Source organism: Bicyclus anynana, chromosome 14 (genome assembly GCF_947172395.1).
Source record: "Bicyclus anynana chromosome 14, ilBicAnyn1.1, whole genome shotgun sequence".
Taxonomy (NCBI): domain Eukaryota; kingdom Metazoa; phylum Arthropoda; class Insecta; order Lepidoptera; family Nymphalidae; genus Bicyclus; species Bicyclus anynana.
The window spans coordinates 9,052,288-9,065,263 of NC_069096.1; the positions used below are offsets into that span (position 1 = coordinate 9,052,288).

Consider the following 12,976-nt stretch of genomic DNA (forward strand, 5'->3'; position numbering starts at 1 on the left):
CTCCTCGACGGTTCACAGTAGCTACCTTGTGTTTGGACTTGATAAATTTGTATTGATGAGAACTTTCCACCTAGAAGGATTGTGACTGTATTAAGGGTCTGGTGATGAAGACGAGGGACAGTGAAGAGAACTCCTCGACGGTTCACAGTAGCTACATTGTGTTTGGACTTGATAAATTTGTATTGATGAGAACTTTCCACCTAGATGGATTGTGACTGTATTAAGGGTCTGAAGATGAAGACGAGGGACAGTGAAGGGAACTCCTCGACGATTCACAGTAGCTACCTTGTGTTTGGACTTGATAAATTTGTATTGATGAGAACTTTCCACCTAGATGGATTGCGACTGTATTAAGGGTCTGGTGATGAAGACGAAGCACAGTGAAGAGAACTCCTCGACGGCTCACAGTAGCTACCTTGTGTTTGGACTTGATAAATTTTGTATTGATAAGAACTTTCCATTTAGATAGGTTGTGACACGCAGTGGGTATGCTATCACTAAAAATAAAAAAATAAAAATTTTAATAAAAAAAATTCAACCGACTTCCAACTCAAAAAATAACTTTAACTAAAAAGCAAAAAATAACATCCTACCTATGTGCTACCTTCTGATCAGTTTGAAGGCGGTGTCAAGCCAGTGTCGTGTTTTAATTAAAGCTGTTTCTGGAATAACCACAGAAATTTTGTAGTTTAAACGTATTTAATTAAAACATCACTGGCTTGGCACCGCCTTCAAACTGATCAGAAGGTAGCACATAGGTAGGATGTTATTTTTTGCTTTTTAGTTAAAGTTATTTTTTGAGTTGGAAGTCGGTTGAATTTTTTTTATTAAAATTTTTACCTATATAAAATTGAAAAGTCTGTCTGTGATTTCAACTGTTTTTTTTTTTCAATTTAATTATGTTTTTTCAAGTGCTAATATCCTATTTACACGATACTAAAGCATGATAAAGTTTTTTTTTAATTTTATCAGTCCGTCTTTCTGTTCGTCCGGGCAGTAGGTATATCTCTGTAAAGGCAGAACCGATTTTTATTGGACTTTCGTTGGAAGATAAGTTGGAGGAGCAACATATAGGCTACATTAATCCTGAAAAACGCATGGTTTCCGCAACCTATTTAACTTTTATCCCGAAAAAACATATGGTTTTCACAAAAAAAGAATTGCCGAAACCCTCCCACCGACATTATGATAGTACTTCCCTAAAATCATAAAATGTTAAATTGTATAAGCTATTACATATGTTTTCTTTTTTATCTGTTTGCTTTTAAATTAGGATTATATATAGTCTATTTAAATTTTTCATACACCAAATTATTATGGTAGTATCAGGGTCTTATTATATTTAAGCAATCTTTGTTAAACCTGCTTTCTGATGAATAAATAAATAATTATTATTATTATTATTATTAAACCAACTCTTTTAGGTTGTAAATGACAAAAATAATGTATTCAACTGAAATACTTTATGATTATTATATGGTTAATATGTTAAACAAACAATAAGTCAGCACGTACCTATTACATAACACAACGGATTAAGAACCCAGCAAACTAATAAGGCTGTAACACTTAATGAATTGTAAGTTGAACCTTGACTTCATGACCTACTTACTTATCCGTTCTTATACTTGTTATTTGACCATAACACAGTCTTAGAGCCACAATTTAACAACATTACTAGCAGACGCGCGGTTTCACTTGCGTGGTTCTCGTTCCCGTAGGAATACGATAATATATCTATTAACCTTCCTCGATAAATGGGCTATCTAACACTGAAAGAATTTATCAAAGCGAACCTGTAGTTCCTGAGATTAGCGCGTTCAAACAAACGAACTCTTCAGCTTTATAATATTAGTATAGATTTTATAGACTTCGTCTACAGAGGTTAATAAATATAATCATTTATCATTCTATTTTGTACACAGTGAAATCTCCCTTCATCGTTTATGAGACGTAAGTCGCTATAAAGTCATAAATTCTTATGTTTTGCCACAGATTACGGGGAATTGTTTTTCAGGACCAAACTCAGTTCAGCAAGTTGTTATTTAGATGTTTTTTCAACATTTTATTCACTTGTCCTATAGGTACTATAGTCTGGCAAGTTCGTTGATGACACTTCCATGGTATGCGGGCGACGGGGGAAAGACTGCGCGGATGTGAAATCCTGCGTGCGGGGAAGTGAGGTGCATCAGACGTGGGTTTTTCATTCAATGCTACTCGCCCCCCGGCCCGCGCGGACCATCGTTAGTGTTACGAACGAAGTTGCCAAGCTATATACATCATCATAATTGTTATCAGTCTTTTTTATCGCCTACTACGAGTATAAATGATTTTCACAACACTAGCTTTAGGAGACCTGGTCCTGTAGTGGGCCAGGTCTCCTTATAAGAGAGTGGCTCCTTAGATAGAGCCTAATATCCATTCTCCTCCTTAGAATAGTTAGATCCACCACCAGGCGGGAATTGGCAGTTTTGGCCGTCCTAGGCCCCAAAGCACCTGCCGCCCTTCTCTCAGCACCTATCATATAATATGATGCAATTGAATTGCATTTGTATTGAATGAAATGACTATTTAAAGAATTTCATTTTGTCTTTTGTCAAAATTAATAGATTTTGTAATATTTTCCGAGGTATTGGGGATAATTGCACATTAAAATAAAACATTCAAAACGGTTTTAATTTTTAAGAAAAAAGAAAGTAATAAAATTCAAAATTATTGTACTTAATTAAGTTACTGGATCGATTGAGGTTTCTTAATTGGTCCAGGTATGGCTGGCGGGAGGCTTCGGCCGTGGCTACCACCATACTGACAAAGACGTACCGCTAAGCGATTTAGCGTACCGGTTAGATGTCGTGTAGAAACCGAAATAAGTGTGGATTTCATCCTACTCCTAACAAGCTAGCCCGCTTCCATCTTAGATTGCATCATCACTTACCATCAGCTGAGATTGTAATAAATAAATAAATAAATAAACTTAATTAAGTAGTGAGATTTATTTTTCAAATTCACAGCTTAAACTTATGATTGAAAAGGACAAGCCAAATTTACTTGCACTATCCAAGTACCTAATCGAGAGATATTTTATTAAGAAAACAATGAATTTGCACGTTGTAGAGTCGACATCTCCTGAGGATGCTCCGGTTTCGAGGTGAAACGTATGTAGAGAGTATTTTGTCGGACCTGGGTGACGTTGTCGCATGGGTTCGTCGGTTTTTCGCGGAGGATAGCAAAATAAATAAATCTATACTAATATAATAAAGCTTAAAGGTTTGTTTGTTTGTTTGTTTGATTGAACGCGCTAATCTCTGGAACTACTGGTCTGATTTGAAAAATTCTTTCAGTGTTAGATAGCCCATTTATCGAGGAAGGCTATAGGCTATAATTATCCCTGTATTCCTACGGGAACGGGAACCACGCGGGTGAAACCGCGCGACGTCAGCTAGTTATTATATATTCATGATGAACTTCCGCAAAGTAACGCCTGCTTCTATCCAATATAGAAAACAATGTTGTTGCAATATTGTGTTCGTACTGAAATTCGATTTTAGCACTTATTCGAGGAACCCGTTTAGTGCTATGCATAGTTCCATGATGTAGAACGTCGACCATATTTGTGAAAACTGATGCCTTAATGGATAGCAAAAATTATTCCGACATTGTTTACCTTAGCACCTGCGGGTATACCTACTCGTATCTCTGATATCTGGATATTCGATATGTACGAACACGGCTAGTTCGAATACACTTTTAGTACACGTAGATATATTATATTCATTTGTTCTCTCCATCGAAGGACATCCTCAGCTGGACACGCGCAATATCTTTATTGTTAACCTATTTTAGCTACATGGACTATATGAACTATGGTTATATGGGGCTTGGACCCACCACGCTAATGTGGATTGACGGGCTCAGGACTCTTAACAACCGCTAACAAATGTTAGTGAAAATGATCGGGCTTAACGTGCTCGTGCCAAGCAGTTGTGGGTGGCAATGAACACATACTTTTAATGTGAATTAATTAGTATTTAGGCGAAAACATTGAAACCAGTGGCGTAACTATGGGAGGGCAGGCAAAACGCTATGGGTCCACGAAGGGAACTGAAAGGACACTCGGCATGAAAGTTCTAAATGAGCCGCCGATACTATCAGCTGACTTCGCCATGGGTTTCAGATGGTATAGTCAGTGGCGTGCACAAGGTTTTTAACTAGGGTATGAAAAATCATTGTACAAAAATGGAAAATTCTTTCTCCAATACAGGTTCGTAATGAATCATCAGAGTATGCATTGTGTGTATGCATCTATGAAGTGCACGCCACTGGGTATAGTTATGCCAATGATTGAAACGTAATATTTAACAATGAATGTAATTATGACTTACTTTGAAGCATAGATTCGCTGGGGGAAGGCACGGACGGCCGGTCGTCGACGGGCGACTGTTTTTTCTTATTTTTTTTCTCATCATCCTGCTGGAACAAGAGACACGCACTTTGATCAGACATACATAACACTTCACTGTAACACTAATTAACACACGGTATTCCTTAACAATACTTTGTTTCAAAACAATAAATTATTTATGAATAAAATAGCAACATATAATCGTACAATTTATCAATTTTCAGACGTTATCAGTCTTTTTGTTTGTCTTATCAGAGGATTGAGTGATCAATATTTGCCTACGGATATATCATTGCTATTCAATTTTATATCACCAAAGCTATGTTATTATATCTGTTATATCGTGTATTGTGTTGAATGTATAGTGGTTTCGCTAATCTATGCAACACAAAACAATAAAATCTCAATTTTTAATCTAGTTTAGTCAACGGCGCTGAGTGGAAAAATGAGCCGGCATTCTTATATGATCGAGTTCTTTTACATAATATTTTTTATACTTAGTTACGTATAAGTAGTTGACGGTTCAGGCAGAGGTTCCACTTGAAAACCAAATAAGTGGAAAACTATGGTCTACAAACAGAGCAACACTTCGTATTCGCAGGGCTTGCAATGCAAGTCCTACAAAGTGATGCCCTGTGCTGATCAATATGAGCCGTAGACAGTCCTGTCCCTGTAGCACGCCGATTCTCTTTCTACGATCGCTAACGCTTCGTCGTTCGTTTGCTATCGTAGAAAGAGAATCGACGTGCCACTAGGCTACATGGGTTGGATTAGCTATTTAAGCAATAGCTTAGCTTAGGGTCTCCGTAATTCATCCGTAAATCATCATCCCTATTGCATAATTGCAATAGGATTTTGATAAATTCAACCCCCATGAGGATAAAATAAGGGATGATAGAATTTGAAATAGAAGTAGATTTTATTTTGGATTAACTCATAGGCTACTTTTCATTCCGGAAAAATCCATAGTTCCCGCGGGATTTGTGATAAACTGAATTCCGCTAGTTGTATATAAATTAGGAGTATGCTAATGGCAAAGCAATTTTCTAACAGGATATCTGCGGTCATTACTTTTAAACAGTCAGATTTGCGGCACTGCCTTGATGCCTTGATGATTTATCCTTGAAAAACGCCCCATACAAAATGACACGAATTAATGACGTCTTTCGTCGTGATTCGCTGATTGTTAGATTTGTATGGGCGGGCGTTTAAACAAAATTACGAATAAATCTTTGATAAATTGTGAGTTCATAATTACGTTGAAAAATGTCACGTTTAGTTTTACATTTTTCAATGTAATTATGAACTCACGAAAATGTATGAATTTTCATCTAATTACGGTAAAAGAATTTTAGTAAATTTAGAAAATTTTATAATCTTATTTATTTTGCAAACGTCCAGTCAATCTTTGTTTTTTACATTATAGTTAGTTAATATTGACATTATTTACACGAATGCCTCATAAAAAATAATATATTCAAATCATCATCCCCATTCATCTAAGTAGGTACTTCATTAAAATTGTAGTTAGAAGCAATTGAATTATAAATGCGAGTTTAAAATCCTTAAATTTAATTTAAAAAACAGTCGATTTAAGAAGTATGCGTAGCTAAATCATAAGTGGGAGTAGGTACACCCTATTTACCATCAATGTTATCAAATAAACCGACAAACAAAATTAGTCTCGAATTATGGCAAGTATCTCTATACTCGCATGTTTGTCATACATTGTCAAACGAGTTTAATGTCAACAGTTCATTTATTACATCTCCGTTATCTGCCAAGAATCCACGGAGGACGTACTGTATACATATATACCTGTATGTACCTGTAGGTATTCACAACATGTGTTCAGTATTTGACAGAGTAGGTATGTAAAGGAATGGAATAATTCCGTAAATTCTCTTAGGACGCGAATAAAGGTCGCATTGAAATCAAATCGAAATAGCCAATGTCGCGTTTGGCACGGCATCAACTCGGGGCTTAGCCAGGAAACATTGAAGCAACATTGTGAAAAAACATGAGATCTCTATTTCCTATATCGTCCAAACAAACCATGAAACATCGGCAAGAACAAAGGCGATTCCGTCTGAGTTGCGCTACAATCTTCAAAGACACAGTTTAAATCAATCTGTTGATCCGATCTTCCCGTGCGTTCATTGTCAACAGTCCAAGGTCCAACCGCATATTGCAGGAATTTAGCTCAGAATATTGAAAATTCCAGAAAGTATGATCGCACATAGATATGAAACTTTTTTAGTGTAAATTCACGAACAAGCGATTAGTCACTCTGTGTATGCCGTGTTGTTTGACGTGCAATTTTTGGACACAATGCATGCTAATGATGGCTGAACGTGGTTTCTAGTGTTTTCTGTATTCTGAAGAGAAGTAAAGACATCTAACAGGACGTGGATAGCGAGTTCTATGACGACGTCTATATATCAATTAATACGATAGGTATTCGAAAATAGATATTTTGTAAAATCTTTTTTCAAGATATGCATAAACGGTACTGGTAGGTACTTATTAGTAAAATCAGATCAGAAATAGCTTATTACGAGATTTTCATTTAACAATAAACTATAGTCTGGCAAGTTCGTTGATGACACTCCCATGCTATGCGGGCGACGGGGGGAAAGACTGCGCGGGTGTGAAATCGTGCGTGCGGGGAAGTGAGGTGCATCAGTCATGGGTTTTTCATTCATCGCTACAGGCCAACCGGCCCGCGCGAACCATCGAAAGCGTTACGAATGAAGTTGCCAAGCTATAGCAAACGCTCGCGATTACGCCCTCGGAATGAAATTTGGAATATTCTACCATTGGTTTGTTAAGTATATAATATATTAAGCATATGTAAAATACGTTAGTTTATAATCTCACTCGCGATATTGTAATCTTCGATATATTGTGAACTGAACATACTGATTACAATTTAACGTGTTATTTTTCGGTATATTATAATCTATCGCCATTATTAGCCAGTGTTATTGCAGAAAACTCTTAGGCGACTTGACTTTACCCACACATGCAACAATTCAAATAATTTACACACAAATTATGTACCTTCCTTACAAATCAGTATCTATTGGTATTGGTAAAAACTGTATTACCGCTACGGGTGAGGAATTTTAACGTTAATTGGAAATAGATAGATGCGGTGGAAGATTTTGTTTTTTAATAATATGTAAGAATAGATATAATTTGAAAGTTTTAAATACTTATTACTCTAAGAGAAGTAGTCAATTTGGTTTAATAAAAGAACTCTTTATAGATACAAATACTTATTGTGAAAGGTTTTCACATATAAATAAATCCTCCTTCCACATACATCCTTTGTACGAGCTTCAAGGTTCAACATCATTTGATTTTATAAAGGGTGGTTCATTAACAAAGTATAAAGCTGTTGACAGAAACAAATTAAGTTTGTTATGGTCTACGTATTTGAAATGGACCGCATCGTCAAAGACAAAGGGACGGTTTCAAATTGGGCACATAGTTGTGAACATATTCAAACATACGTGACATGACGGAGTTACGTTCTAAAAGATTCCATGCATTCCGTTATAGGTACTTGTTGGTTATGTACGAAATATTAATTTAAGTTGTTATAATAATTAAGTTAATATTTAGGTAGTAGTGCATTTTCTGTGAGTAGCTTCATCTTTATGAGACGTTCAACATTTATATTTACGAAAATTCTTGATTCTGGTAGCTAAAAGAAAATTGCTGGGCCTACGCCGAAAAGTTCGTTCCTGCAAACGAGATAATTTCCCACACAAATTGTAGGACAATGTGGCTGTTAAGTTGTATAACTATTAATTAAGCAACAGTATACACAACACATGAAGATTAAAAAAGTCGGCTTAGCAGTTTCAGACAATAAAGTCAACAGACACACAAATCGTGAGAAAAGAAAGAAACTATATAATATGTGTGGCAAATTTCATCCGCTTTGATTCAGCGTAATATTTTGTGATTTATAATAAATACGGATGAACTTTTAGGTAATTTGAGTAATAAATATTTTATCCCCGTATTCCCACAGGACCTTCAAGTACACGGGTAAAATCGCGGGACGTCTTTTAGTAGTTAATAATTTCATTTAAGAGTGTGCAATATGTAATTTGGTGTTTACAAATGGTTCTGGATCTCAGATTCTGGAAAAGTTAGGAGCCTGATATTTGGGTAAATGATATTTCAAAGTGTTAGCTTCGTTATGACTTTACAAAATACACAATTTTTAAAATATTTCTCAATAGTTTATTTTTTTGAAAAATACATGTTTTGCTCACATTTTGCTTTCAATCTCAGGAAAAGCAAACTTATTTTCTTAAATTTTTGTTTTGTATAGAAAATTAGGTATATATCTTGAACATGGCCATTTTGTTTTTCGTTATGTTGTTTAATTTACTTGCAATTAGGTAAAAATGGTTTTGGCGCTCACGTCATAAAATTTGCGTCGCGCATCAATCGCTCCGTGCTTTTCACTCACGTGAAAGTCATAATTCGGCGTCTCGTTTGCGTTTCGAATTTTATCCATATCGTACCGACGCGCTGCGCGCTCTTAATGCTTAATTGGAATAAAATAAAGGTCAGGCGAAATCAAAGAAATGATCCGGATTCAATTAAAGTTTAAAGGAAAAGCTTCGCTCAGTAGAAATGTATCTAGAATTCTAGAATTTATTAACTTTACAAAACAAATCCTAGATTCAAAGAAAGATAGATGCTTAAGTTTGCGAAGTTGCCTACAGTCAAGAAGTCTTAGCTACTTAGGTAAAGTTAAAAGTAGTGAAGGGAAGATTATGCAAGTGTAGTTGAAACCCTTAACTGCTCCACGGTAAAGGAGCCGTATCAAAAGCGAGAGGTCCTGGGTTTGATCCCCGCTAGCTGGATTGTTATTATCGAACCAAAGCCATGAACGTTGGTGAAGATAGGCAAATATTGATCACTAGTGACTCCCCAACCGAGTGAAATTCAGATTCAAATTGACACAAATCTCAGGGGAACCATGGATTTTTGCGGGATGAAAAGTAGCCTATATGTTAGTCCTACATCGATTCCTCATTTCAGCCAAATCGCTTCAATAGCCGCATTGTAAACAACATACACACTTACACACAAACTTTCACCTTTATAATAATAGATGAGTGATGTTTGAATAAAGAAATTATTTCTTTCAAAATAAGACGGGGTAGATATATCGGTAGAATTTTCAGTATGTTTTCAATGTTATAGTTGTCAAAAAGCCTCATATTATTCATTTCATTGATTCTACTTAATAAATATAATATACATTATTTTTTTTTAATATTATATTATTATTCATTTCATTAATTCTACTTAATAAATATAATATACAATATATTTTTTTTTAATTCTTTATAAGTTAACCCTTGACTACAATCTCACCTGATGGTAAGTGATGTTGCAATCTAAGATGGAAGCGGGCCAACTTGTTATGAGGATGATGAAAACCCACACCCCTTTCGGTTTCTACACGACGTCGTACCGGAACGCCAAATCGCTTGGCGGTACGTCTTTGTCGGTGGGTGGTAACTAGCCACGGCCGAAGCCTAGGAAATATATTTCATGTACAGAATCGACCTCTCTACAGATTTATTATAAGTATAGATAAAAGATTTTGGCTGGTGGGAGGCTTCGGCCGTGGCTAGTTACCACCCTACCGGCAAAGACGTACTGCCGAGCGATTTAGCGTTCCGGTGCGATGCCGTGTAGAAACCGAAAGGGGTGTGGATTTTCATCCTCCTCCTAACAAGTTAGTCCGCTTCCATCTTAGACTGCATCATCACTTACCATCAGGTGAGATTTTAGTCAAGGGCTAATTTGTAAAGAATAAAAAAAAAAAAGATATTTTATTTTTACAGTATGAATAAAAAGTCATTTCATGGAATAACTGTGGGAAGGTAGGTACCACGTAATTAATTACGTCGATCATATTTGAAGTAGGTATGTAGCTTTTATCCGTTGCCGATCTCATAAAGCTCTGTTAGTTGGTAATCAAAACAAACCTTTCGATGACTTAATTAACCCATTTCTCTAATAAAAGAACCTTTCGAATAATATTTGTTATTTCCCAAGAAGCCGGCCGACGTTGCTCGAGGTGAATTTCCCCATTAGTCTATTCTAAAGGTTTTTAAGTTATTATTGCGTCTATTGCTACTAATAGAGCGAGAGCCTATGATATATATATTTTTTTATTCTTTACATGTTACCCTTTAACTACAGTATCACCTGATGGTAAGTGACGATGCAATCTAAGATGGAAGCGGTATAAATTATTAGGAGAAGGATGAAAATCCACACCCTTTAACCGTAATCGGTTAAAGAGTGTGGATTTTCATCCTCCAAAAAGGAGTAGGTTCTACGTTCGGCTGTATGTATGGTTTTTTTTATGTATGTCCAGCGATAATTCCGTCATTTATGGACCGATTTTGAAAATTCTTTCTTTTTGTGAAGGGTTTGGTAGCACATAGGTAAGATGTTATTTTTTGCTTTTTAGTTTAAGTTAATTTTTAAGTTGGATGTCGGTTGCATTTTTTTTATTTAAAATTTTTCGGTTCCTACAGTTCGTACCGGAACTTTGCCGGTAGGATGGTAAGTAACTAGCCACGGCAGAAGTCTCCCAAAAGCCAGACCTGGACGAATTAAGAAAACCTTAATCAGCCCAGCCGGGGATCGAACCCCGGACGACAATCTTGTAAATCCACCGCTCATACCACTGCGCCACAGAGGCCGTCAAGTGATAGCCAGATCTTCGTTATTTCATAAAACCTGAAAGTTTGTAAGCCCACTCTCCTACCATATACCTACAGTATCCAACTATTGACCCTGATAGCTTCGTAACAGGTTTTAAGGACCTCTGAATAACAAAGCGTAATTTTGTATACGAGGTATCATGCCCCCCAGTCGCCAGTTGGCTCTTAGCTTGGCTTTGTACAAACCTTTCGAAAAAAACGATAAATACCTAAAAGTTTCTAAAAGAGGTTTTAACCATCGATCTCCTATTTAAAGGTTTTAACGAATTTAAGTATTTCGCGACATGATTTCTCCTGATATCCCGTAGAAAATATGGAAAAATTACGTTTTATACTTTGAACTTTGAATATTGTTACGAGTCTAAATATATAGCCGCCATTTGTCAATTGTGGTTACCATACTTGAGTACCTTTAGCATGGACTGAAATCTGTCATCTTTTATAAAATACAAAGGTCTGGCCCACACATGCTCTCAGACCATAAACTATAAAAAATAAATAGCGTTGCTTACCTTTCTCCTACTTCTAGATGTAGTTGCCATGCCCTGTAAAAAAAAACACTCTGTGAGTAATGCGTAATGTTGATAATTTACAATAGAATAAAGCTACCACATCATCATTATCATCATCAGCCGATGAAGACCAATGCTAACATGGGACTCCCTGCCCCCTTTCCCTAGCCTTCTACTTCCAAATAACAAAGTCCTGAACTGTCAGCATCTAGCAACTTCCTGTTAGCCCGCTTTCCGATGAAATTAACTGCCATTCCGGAAAATCTATGTGTGAAGACTTGATTTTCCGGACGTCTTTTATAGTAGGTAATTCGTCTGTAAGAATATAAGCCTAGAAGAAGGATTTATTCAAGGATATTCCTAAAAGCATGCCCATAACTATATTTTTTATTTACAAAGTTCTCCGGTTGGTATTCGGATTTTAGAGTATCCCAATGTCTTACTATAAAAATCAATATTTAAGTATATACCTATACCTATTTTCTGTGTACATAGAAAAAGGAGCCTCTGAAGTAGGTACTAAAACTTTAACCGGTTTAACTTTAACTGGCAACTGGTAGCGTGCACAAAGTCTTTAACTAGGGTAGGCATTTTGTTTTAAATTCTTGTTTGTAATGAGACCTCAAGGTAAGCACTATTCACTAAGCAGTGCATGTTTGCATATACGAGTATGTAGTGCACATCACACAAATATCAAAAATATCTTCACATGCGTACGAAAATTTTAGAGTGTGAAAACGAAAGAAAAAGTTATATTGTTAATATGATTGTCCAATGAAAACTACTACAAAATGTTAAATACTTTCAACTTTATAATCCACTAGCTGACGCCGCGCGGTTTTACTCGCATGGTTCCTTTTTCCGTAGGAATACGGGGATAATATATATCCTATAGCCTTCCTCGGTAAATGGGCTATCTAACACTGAAAGAATTTTTCTAATCGGGCCAGTAGTTCCTGAGATTAGCGCGTCCAATCAAGCAAACAAACAAACAAACAAACTCTTCCGCTTTATAATATTAATATAGATTATCATCATCCTATTTCAATAGCCTAATACAGGGACAACCTCGTCCTTGTAGAATTGGAGCTTAGACCCACCACGCTGTTCTGATGAGGTCGGCTGGCTTACATCTATACTTCTATACTAATATTATAAATTCGAAAGTAAGTCTATCTGTCTGTCTACCTTTTCACGGCTTAACGGATGAACCGATGAAGATGAATTTTGGTATTATGATAAATGAGACCTTGGAGCAGAACATAGGCTACTTTTAATCCCTAAAA

At 36.2% G+C, this 12,976-nt stretch overlaps 1 protein-coding gene across 8 annotated transcripts in view; it reads right to left on the reverse strand.

Annotated features, from left to right (window-relative positions):
* Positions 1-12,976, reverse strand: part of LOC112052168 (calcium-binding protein E63-1) — a 43,289-nt gene that overhangs the window by 17,335 nt on the left and 12,978 nt on the right. For 4 of the 8 annotated variants that reach the window (XM_024091140.2, XM_052885641.1, XM_052885642.1 and 1 more), the window contains exons 2-3: positions 11,691-11,723; positions 4,383-4,470 (exon numbers count right to left, since the gene is read on the reverse strand). In XM_024091140.2, the coding sequence (XP_023946908.1) occupies positions 4,383-4,470; positions 11,691-11,723 (121 nt within the window). The remainder of the gene's footprint in view (positions 1-4,382; positions 4,471-11,690; positions 11,724-12,976) is intronic. The other 4 variants (XM_052885638.1, XM_052885643.1, XM_052885645.1 and 1 more) reach the window with 1 other exon arrangement.